This window comes from Chiloscyllium plagiosum, chromosome 37 (genome assembly GCF_004010195.1).
Source record: "Chiloscyllium plagiosum isolate BGI_BamShark_2017 chromosome 37, ASM401019v2, whole genome shotgun sequence".
Classification (NCBI taxonomy): Eukaryota; Metazoa; Chordata; class Chondrichthyes; order Orectolobiformes; family Hemiscylliidae; genus Chiloscyllium; species Chiloscyllium plagiosum.
The window spans coordinates 24,365,311-24,375,837 of record NC_057746.1 but is presented as its reverse complement, the minus strand read 5'-3'; the positions used below and the strand labels follow the sequence as shown (position 1 = coordinate 24,375,837).

Here is a 10,527-nt window from a genome sequence, read left to right as displayed (position 1 = left end):
CTCTCTGCCTCTCTCTGTCTCTCTCTCTCTGTCTCTCTCTCTCTCTCTGCCTCTCTCTGTCTCTCTCTCTCTCTGTCTCTCTGTCTCTCTCTGTCTCTCTCTCTCTCTCTCTCTCTCTCTCTCTCTCTGGGTAGTGCTGTCAGCAAGGTTGTCCAGTTCACAGTGGTTGTTAACAAAGTGGGGATGAGTTGCAGTTTTGAACCCCCACAGTTCATGTGACTGAGGACTCCCCCACAGTACAATTAGGGAGTACCGTCGTCAACAAAGGAATGGCTAATGTAAAGAATCTACAGTGTGAAAGCAGGCTAGTTAACCAGTTGATTCCACATTCCTGAGGGGCATCCTACCCAGCCACAACCCTCCCAGCCCATCCCCAGGACCCTGCATTTCCCATGGCTAACACACCTACCCTGCACATCCCTGGACACTATGGGGCAATTTAACATGGCCAGTTCACTTAACCTGCACATCTTTGGACTGTGGGAGGAAACCCATGCAGATACAGGGATAATGTACAAACTCCACACAGACAGTCGCCTGAGGCTGGAATCGAACCTGTGTCCCTGGTGCTGTGAGGCAGCAATGCTAACCACTGAGCCACTGTGCTGCCCTAACATATTGAGATCCCACCCTGGGTGAGGTATCTCACTGACTGGGTGTGGGAAAGGACAGCCATTAACACACAGTCACACCTTTAAGATACATCTACATGTCCCTGGGGGTGCTGGGTTGTTTTGGTTTTGTGTGAGTGAATACGTCTCACTAAGAAGTGAACAAACTGGAGCAGCGAGCTTGAGGTAGTTCCCTCTAGCAGTCTTGTTAGTGTCTCTTTTTAATTACTAATTTCAATTAGTACGTTTGGTTCTGAGCTTAGGACTTTACAGCTTGCTACTTTAATAATCGATTTCAGTTCTTAATTTCCCGACTCCTAATCTGCAATGAACAGTCGAGTTTTGGCAGAGGAATAGGAACAGACTATCCCAGCTTGCCCTGCCTTTCAATTATATTCTGGCTGACTTGTATCGTAACTCCATTTACTCAGCTTGGTTCCACATTCATTCGTACCCTTGTTCAACTAAAATCTGTCAAACTCAATCTTAGTATCCTCTGACGATTCATAGATCGTTGGGAGTGGGAGTTTCAGATCTCCACTTTTTAACAATTCATATGAGACCTGGCTGCTATGGCTAGGCCAGTGTTTACTGTGCGTCCCTTGTTGCCTTCTTGAACCACTGCAGTCCATGTGCTGTCAGACCACCCACATTGTCATTAGGGAGGGAATTCCAGGATTTTGACCCAGCAACAGTGAAGGAATGCGATACAGTTTCAATTAGCTTGGAATGTCATGTTCAGGTTGTGCAGGAAGTGGGTGAGGACTCTCCCGAAATACTGTGTCCAGTTCCGGTCATCCTGTTTTAGGAAGGAAATTATTAAGCTGGAAATGTAAAAAAGAAAATCAAACTTCAAAGCTTGGCCGATATCCTGGTCGGTTAAAAGCACACAGGCAGCCCAACCAGTCATTCATCTCACTGTCACAAGTCAGTATAACCTGCTCACTATCCACACTGTGAAAGGTCAAGGTGAAGACCTGCATTTGGACTGTCTTTAATGACCTCCGTGTTTATCGAAGAATCGTAGACTTCGAGGGGACCTAATGGAGAGAGACTTGGAGGAATTTCTTTTCTTAATCATAGACTAATATAGAGTGGAAACAGTACTTTCGATCTGACTCACTCTTGCTGACAGGCATTCTAAATTAATCTAGTCCCATTTACCAATATTTGACCCATGTCCCTCTGAACCCTTCCTATTCACGTACCCACCCAGATGCCTTTTAAATGCTGTAATTGTACCAGCCTCCACCACTTCCTCTGGCAGTTCATTTTGTACCAGCCTCCACCACTTCCTCTGGCAGTTCATTCCATGCACGCATCACCCTCTGTGTGAAAATGTTGCCCTTCAGAGCCTTTTTGATGAGCCATTCTCTGACCTCCCACATGGTCTGTCCTGAAACTCCAGCTCTCTCCCCTCCCGTTTAAAGTATTGTTGTTTTTGATCTTTTCTTTAAACGAACCTTATAAAGACGGTAGTTACTGCTCCCAGAAATTGAGGAAATCAGTTCCAACACAGAAGAGAAAACCCCTAAAAAAAAAGGAGCAGCTCTGACAGCCGCGATTCTCTCCCAGCCGTCGCTGTTCACGGACCTTAGGGTCACTCATTAGGCCAGCATTTACAGCTAATCCCTGATTGCCCAAAGGGCAGTTACGATTCAACCACATTTTGGAGTCTCATATAGGACAGACTGGGTGAGGATGGCAGATTTCATTCACGAAGCGACATTAGTAAACCTAAAGGACATGGATGTACCAGATGGGTTTTTTTAAAAATGGCTTGTTGTATGGCTACATGACTTTTATTGAATTTCACCATCTGCCATGTTGGGATTCAAACTCAGTCCCCACAACATTAGCTCTCGATTTCCCAGTACAGTGACATTAATACTGTACCACTCGTAGAGTCATAGAGATGTGCAGCACGGAAAGCGACCATTTGGTCCAACTTGTCCAAGCCGACCAGATATCCCAACCCAATCTAGTCCCACCTGCCAGCACCCGGCCCATATCCCTCTAAACCTTTCCTATTCATATACTCATCCAGATGCTTTTTAAATGTTGCAATTGTACCAGCCTCCACCACTTCCTCTGGCAGCTCATTCCATACACGCACCACCTCTGCGTGTAAAAGTTGCCCCTTAGGTATCTTTTATATCTTTCTCCTCTCACCCTAAACCTAGGTTAGTAAGGGTATGGAATGCTTTGCCTGCAACGGTAGTAGATTCACCAACTTTAAGTACATTTAAGTCGTCATTGGACAAGCATATGGACGTACATGGAATAGTGTAGGTTAGATGGGCTTCAGATTGGTATGACAGGTTGGCACAACATCGAGGGCCGAAGGGCCTGTACTGCGCTGTAATGTTCTATGTTCTATGCCCTCTAGTTCTGGACTCCTCCACCCCAGGGACAAGTCTTTGTCTGGTTACCCTATCCATGCCCCTCATGATTTTATAAACCTCTGTAAGGTCACCCCTCAGCCTCCGACGTTCCAGGGTAAACAGCCCCAGCCTGTTCAGCCTCTTCCTATAGCTCAAATCCTCCCAGTGTTTTCTATTATTGGTAAGACCAGAACTCAGGAATGCAGTCTGAGTTAGAAGTCTCCCTTTTGAGATAGAATCCCTACAGTGTGAAAGCAGGCCATTCAGCCCATTGACCTCCAAAGAGCATCCCGCCTAGATTTACTCCCCCTGCCCTCTCCCTGTAACTCTGCATTTACCGTGACTAATCCACTTAGCCTGCGCATCACCTGGACACTATAGGCACTTTAGCATGGCTAATCCAGCTAATAGAAATGAGGAGTTTATTTTTTGCCCAGAACAAATTTCCTTCCTCAGGAAAGCAATGGAGGTGGAATTATCGAGTACTTGCACAACTCAATTAGAGTCTTCATAGATCGGGAAGCCAGGGTTATTGATGGCAAACAGCAACACGAGATTAATGCCAGGGTCAGATCTGCCATGGCCTTATCAAATAGCAGGGCAGACTTGAATGTCCAAACGGCCTATCCTGCTGCTAAGTACAGAGGAACCTCGATTATCTGGCATTCGATTATCCGAATTTCGGATTATCCGGACAAGATCGCAAGGTCCCGATGCTTGGCTAAACTGTGCTATCCGGCACTCAATCATCCGAACGTTCGATTATCCGAGCAAAATACTCACCTGCCACAGTTGTTTGGATAATCGAGGTTCCTCTGTACTATGTTCCTAAAATGCTTTACAGCGATGAATGACTTTTCCGGAGAATAGCTGTTGTTACAGTCTGTCACATGGTCACTTAAGGTGCACATAGCAGGGGCTCCGACAGACAGCAGCGTGATAATGACCAAAAACTCTGCTTTGTGTGATGCTGATTTTGTGATAAATATTGATCATTCACTGGAGAGAAAGCCCTCAGCCCTTCTGCAGAGTGGTGTGGTAGAATCTCTTGCGTCCACCTGAGAAGCCAGGCGGGCCTATAATGTAACACCTCTGCAGAGAGACAGCACGTCTGACACTGCAGTGCTCCCACAGCGCTGCCCTTGAATGCATAACATCTTCTATTATAGGATAGAAGGCCTATAGTGCGGAAGCAGGCTATTCGGCCCATCCAGTCCACAAGGACCCTCCGAAGAGCGAGCAACCAACCACACCATCCCTGTAACCCTGTGCTTCCCATGGCTAGTCCACCTAGCCTGAACACTATGGGACAATTTAGCATGGTCAATCCACCCTAACCTGCACACCTTTGGACTGTGGGTAGAAACCCACGCAAACGTGAGGAGAATGTGCAAACTCCACACAATCAGTCTCCTGATGCTGAAATCAAACCCGACTCCCTGGCGCTGTGAGGTAGCGGTGCTAACCGCTGAGACATTGTGCTGAGTCTTTTCGAGCAGCACAGACTCAGTGGGTCGATTGGCCTCCTTCTCTGAGCCTGCTATGTTATCAGAAAGTTCTGTCAGTGCCTGTTTCCAACACCTCTTCTCTGGTGTCTGTCTGCAGAGGGGAATGCATGACTTCAGTCATTTGCTGGGCAGCGTGAAACTAAGCCTCAAACACAGCCCCTTCAGAGCCACAATGCTTGTAAGTTTTTTTCATTTTCCCTTTATACTGTAATTTCCTCTCTCTCAAACTCGGCAACAAAACCAAACAGTGCCTCCTATTTCCATGCACGCGCCTCTCCACTTAACCCTCTCTTAATGAATACTTATCTGGGAGGGGAAGGCTGAAGAGTGAACTGCTAGAGACCTTTCAAAGTTCTGAAAGCGTTTAATTTTCTCTGCTGGGGACAAATGCATCCACGTTTCTGCACGGGGAGACCAAAATTGAGATCAACTATAAATACAAAAATAAGAAATGGGGGTGGGGGGGCGATGAAGGCATGGAGACGTGCTGAAAACTTATTGAATTGAATTGAATTTATTGTCATGTGTACCGAGGCAAAGCTTTGTCTTGTGAGCAGTACAAGCAGATCACAGAGTTAAGTAGCACAGATGGTAAATAATAGGTAAACAGCGGTAAAAACACAGTATAGGTGCAGGCGAATGTTAAGAGTTTGAGTCCATTCAGTATTCTAACAACAGTCAGGTAGAAACTGTAGTGAAACCGGCTGGTGCGTGTGTTCAGGCTTCTGTACCTTCTCCCCGATGAAAAAATGTGTTGTTGGAAAAGCGCAGCAGGTCAGGCAGCATCCAAAGAGCAGGAGAATCGACGTTTCGGGCATAAGCCCTTCTTCAGGAAGGCTAATGCCCGAAACGTCGATTCTCCTGCTCCTTGGATGCTGCCTGACCTGCGCTTTTCCAGCAACACATTTTTCAGCTCTGATCTCCAGCAGCTGCAGTCCTCACTTTCTCCTTCTCCCCTGATGGTAGAGGTTGTAGAAAAACATTGCCAGGGTGGGATGGATCATTGAGAATGCTGGTGGCCTTTTCTTGACAATGGGCCTGGTAGATGGAATCTATAGATGGGAGGTTGGCCTTTGTGATTGTCCGAACCGAGTTCACCACTCTCTGTAACCGTCTCCGATCTTGAATGGTACAGTTGCCATACCAGGTAGTGATACATCCAGACATAATGCTCTAGATGGCGCACCTATAAAAGTTGGCAAGGATTTTCGCTGCATGAGGAAGAAGAGATGTTGGGCCTTTGTAACCAGTGCGTCCACATGAAGAGTCCAAGAAAGCTTGTTGTGGATGACCACTCCCAGGAGCTTGACACTCTCCATTCATTCCACCTCTGTGCTGTTAATGTATAGGGCTGCATGAGTAACATCCCGCTGAAAGTCAATAATGAGTTCCTTGGTTTTGCTGGCATTGAGAGCGAGGTTGTTCTCAGTGCACCATTTTTCCAGGTCTTCCACCACCCATCTGCAGTCTGTTTCATCGCCATCTGAGATTCAACTGACTATGGTGGTGTGATCAGCGAACTTGTGAATGGCATTACTCTGGTATTTGGCGACGTAGTCATGGGTATACAGTGAGTACAGTAGGGGGCTGAATATGCACCCCTGGGGGCTCCAGTGTTGAGTGTTAGTGAGGATAAAATATGGTCCCAATCTTCACTGATTGTGGCCTGTGGGTCAAGAAACTGAGGATCCAGTTGCAGAGAGTGGGGCTTAGGCTGAGATCACTAAGTTTAGTAATCAGTCTCGAGGGGATAATAGTGCTGAAGGCTGAACTGTGGTCAATGAGTAGGATTCTTAAGTACCTGTTCTTAGTGTCAAGATGTTCTAGGGAGGAGTGAAGGGCAAGTGATATGGCATCTGACGTGGATCTGTTGGTCCGATAGGCAAATTGGAGTGGGTCAAGAGTAGTGGGGAGGCTGGAGTTGATTAATGCCATGACCAGCCTTTCAAAGCACTTCATGACCACCGAAGTTAGGGCCACTGGGCGATATTGAGACATGCTGCCTGAGCCTTCTTAGGCACGGGGATGATGTTGGCCCTCTTGAAACAGGCAGGGACAGTGGCCTGCTGCAGGGAGAGCTTGAAGATGTCGGAGAAGACCTCTGCCAGTTGATCTACGCATGGTCTGAGTGCACAGCCTGGTACTCCGTCCGGTCCCATCGCTTTCCTTGGATTCGCACGGCGGAAAACTGATCTGACCTCTGATGCAGTGACTGTTGGGATAGGTTCGTCAGGACTTGTCAGAATAGGCTCAAAGCGAGCATGGAAGGTGTTGAGACGATCTGGGAGGGATGTGTCATCATCTGCTATCTTGCACTGTCTCTTCCTAGAACCTGTGATGTCATTCAGTCCCTGCCATAGTCGCTGGGTGTCTGTTTGGGTCTCTAGTTTGGATCGGTATTGGTCCTTGGCTGTCTTAATGGCTCTGCGAAGGTCAGACTTGAGTGGGTCTCCTGATCTGAAGGCCTCGCGCCTGGTAGAACTAACAGCCACAAAAGTGTGGTTAAAGTGATTATCCTTAACATATTTAATTTGAAGTTAAAAATCACACAACACCAGGTTACTGTCCAACAGGTTTATTTGGAAATACCAGCTTTCAGGATGCTGCTGCTTCATCAGGTAACTAGTGGGGCAGGATCATGAGACACTGAATTTATAGTAAAAGGTCACAGTGTCATACAATTAAAACAATATATTGAACAAACCTAGATTGTTGTTAAGTTTTTCATCTTTTAGAGAGGGTTACTGGTATCGATTCCTTAATATGTAAATCCCAAAACTTCTTTTAAGTCACATTCCCGAGATAATTTAAGGTTTTATAAAAAAAAGTGACATCTCAGTTCAGACAATGCATTAAAGATGTGAGGTTAGACTCTGTGTGTATTCCAATCTTGAGTCAGACTGGTTCTGTTTCTAATGTAGGACTCAATAAAATATCACATAGATTGACTGCCTGCATACTGTGAGCATTTAGAACAAAATAGATCTGTAAATACAATTCTGCAAATGCAGATTCACTCCATAGACTTATATGTGTGTTTGTGTGCATGCAAGGGAGGAAGAGAGAGAGTGTAAGTGTGTGCACATGTGTGTAAGCTCTTGGTAGAGTGTGTGCAATAGAGTATAAGCATACCAAGCACGCGTGCACACACGTGTACACAAACTCTCACTCACAGACGCGTGTGCGGATATAAATATATTGGGTGAATTTGCATTTGCAGAATTGTATTTGCATGTTATAAATTCCTGCATTCAAAATAGAACCAGTCTGAGTCAAGATTGGAATACAGACAGACTCTAACCTCACACCTTTAATGCATTGTCTGAACTGAGATGTCACTTTTTTTCCATAAAACCTTAAGTTATCTTGAGAATGTGACTTGAAAGTAGTTCTGGGATTTACATATTAATGAATCAATACCTGTAGCCCATTCTAAAAGGAGAAAGACTTAACAACAATTTAGGTGTGTTCAATATATCCTATCAGTTGCATGACACTGTGATCTTTTGCAATAAATTCTGATCCTGCCTCACTAGCTACCTGATGAAGGAACAGCGCTCTGAAGGCTAGTGCTTCTAAATAAACCTGTTGGACGATAACCTGGTGTTGTGTGATTTTTAACTTGGTCCACCCCAGTCCAACACCGGCTCCTCCACATCATTTAATTTGAAGGCATACAGCTACATGAGGAAGGAACAGAAGATGCTGATAAGGGGTGAGATTATAAATACCAGCACGTGTCAGCCTGTTTCTATACTGTTATATATTGTAATTTTTAAAAAATGTGTTCATAGAACAGTTCCAATAGGAGAGTTGGTTATTTATAATAAACTGGTCAATGACTGTTAAATAAGTGTAAGAGTTCTATTTTAAAGTCAGCAAGTGGCTCAGGCCTGGATTTCTCTTGCTTCAGCCTGTAGCTGTATCTTTGGCTTGCTGCCCCGTACTTTCATTTTCTCGGTATACTGTGAAGTTACCTCTGATTCACTTCGTGACTCTCCCTCCTGCCGCCAGTTTCTGCACTTGGGTCGGACGCAGCCCTCCAGAGAACCTGCATGGAATTTGGAAGCAGGAGAGGTGATCACTAAAGATGCGACCTTTACTTTGCGCGTTGTTTTGAGACTGTTGGGTGTGGAACAGGAGTGTGGATGAGATGGCCTATCTTTAGATTAGGTTAGATTAGATTCCCTGCAGTGTGGAAACAGGCCCTTCAGCCCAACAAGTCCACACCGACCCTCCGAAGAGTAACCCACCCAGACCCATTTACCCCTGACTAATGCACCTAACACTATGGGCAATTTAGCACGGCCAATTCACCTGACCTGCACATCTTTGGACTGTGGAAGGAAACCGGAGCACCCAGAGGAAACCCACGCAGACACAGGGAGAATGTGCAAACTCCACACAGACGGTTGCCCGAGGTGGGAATTGAACCCGGGTCCCTGGCACTGTGAGGCAGCAATGCTAACCACTGAGCCACCGTGCCTCCCAGGAAGGGGATCGAGGGAGGGGAAAGGAGAACAAAGACTTGCATTTGTGTGACACCTTTTGCAATCTCAGGACATCCCCAGTTGTTTTGCAGCCAACGTTGCCTAGAAGCTGCAAGTGTATGCAGCCTCTCTGTTGTTTCTTCCCCGATCCAGAAAGAAGTTTGGAAGTAACAGCCATTGATAGTACATTTGGAATATAGCTAATTGTGGTCATAATGTAGGAAATAAGGCAGCCAGGCTGCAGAGTGCACGTTCCGGCGAACAGTGGTAATCAGATTTAGTAAGGGTGTTCATGAGGGATTAATATTCACCAGAGCATTTCCTCCGCTATTTTTTGAATAATGCCATAGGATCTTCCCATCCAACCGGAAGGGCGGACGGTTCAGTGTTTCACCCACAGTCTGACTGACAGTGCAGTGCTCCCTCAGTACTGCACTAGGCATGTTAGCACAGATTGTGAATTACACAGGTCCCACAGCCTTCTGATGGGACAGGTGAGAGTGCAACGAACAAAGCCATGCTTGGCATCCGAGAAAGAGAGAGAGAGAGGGAGGACGGGGTGTGGAGAGAGTGTGGTTCAGAAGGGAGGTCCCACGTGGATGGTAATGGGGTTGGGTGGATCACGAAGTTGTGTGCCTTGTTTTCTGAGCCATTTGGGTGACTAGAGAGAGAGATTGGTGAATGCTGTATCCGGGTGTGAAAAGACACGATCCTGGGCAGGCTGACAAACACTCTCGACTGGAAACAAACTACAGAGAACTCTCGATTATCTGAACGACACGGGCAGGGAATATTTTATTCCAATACCGGATAAAACAGCTTAGTCAAGCATCAGGACCTTGCAATCTTGTTCGGATAATCGAGGTTCCTCTGTGTACAAACAGAGCCAGATCCTTCTCAACACCCAGATTCATTAGGGAAGGTAGAGTTGGGTGTAGTTCAGTGCTGGAGTGGCCAGGTCAGATTGGTGGGTGAGCTAGGAGCACGGGGAATGGATGGGTTTTCTTTACTGACCTTGAGCGTGAATTAAAGGTTGGCGAGTTAGCCTGCAGTTTGTGTGTGTGTGTGTGCGCGCGCGCGCACAGTGAGGGGGGGAGGTTGTTCCTGTTATTTTCGTCCAGCTCTGAGTTAGCAGTTTGCATGCGTGCCACCTGCGCACACTGTTATAATGCTTAATTGCACATTAAATAATTGAAAGCCCCTGGGCTCTGAAGATGGTGTGAACTGCTTGATTGAATGTCGCTGCTGGACAGAGTGATTACTTGTCATTGATTTTAGTTGTCTGCTTCATTCGCACAAGGCTTACTGACTGCTCAGCCTCTGGAACTGACGGGCGGACAGGGTTTGAAGCTTTTTGTTTCCCAAGCTCTGCACAATTCTCTGTTTAGGAAAATGGGAGCAGGAAGAGTCCATTCGGCCCTTCAAATCTGCTCCACCGTTCAGTAAGATCATAGGTGATCTGGTCTTAACTCCAGCTTGTTGTCTGTACATTATAATCTTTGATTCTTTTGTCTATCAAAGCTTCCAACTCAGC

General features: G+C 46.3%; 2 protein-coding genes across 4 annotated transcripts in view; both read left to right on the top strand.

The window, feature by feature from the left end:
• The window catches only part of LOC122541385 (PHD finger protein 1-like), a 42,966-nt gene extending 36,653 nt beyond the window's left edge, over positions 1 to 6,313 (top strand). For all 3 annotated transcript variants that reach the window (XM_043678114.1, XM_043678112.1, XM_043678113.1), the window contains one exon: positions 6,302 to 6,313. The gene's annotated coding sequence lies outside the window, so the exon portion shown is untranslated. The remainder of the gene's footprint in view (positions 1 to 6,301) is intronic.
• LOC122541386 (protein CutA homolog) overlaps positions 4,600 to 10,527 on the top strand; it is a 30,254-nt gene continuing 24,326 nt past the window's right edge. Inside the window, exon 1 of the mRNA XM_043678115.1 lies at positions 4,600 to 4,681. Within this exon, the coding sequence (XP_043534050.1) occupies positions 4,607 to 4,681 (75 nt within the window). The 5' untranslated portion in view covers positions 4,600 to 4,606. The remainder of the gene's footprint in view (positions 4,682 to 10,527) is intronic.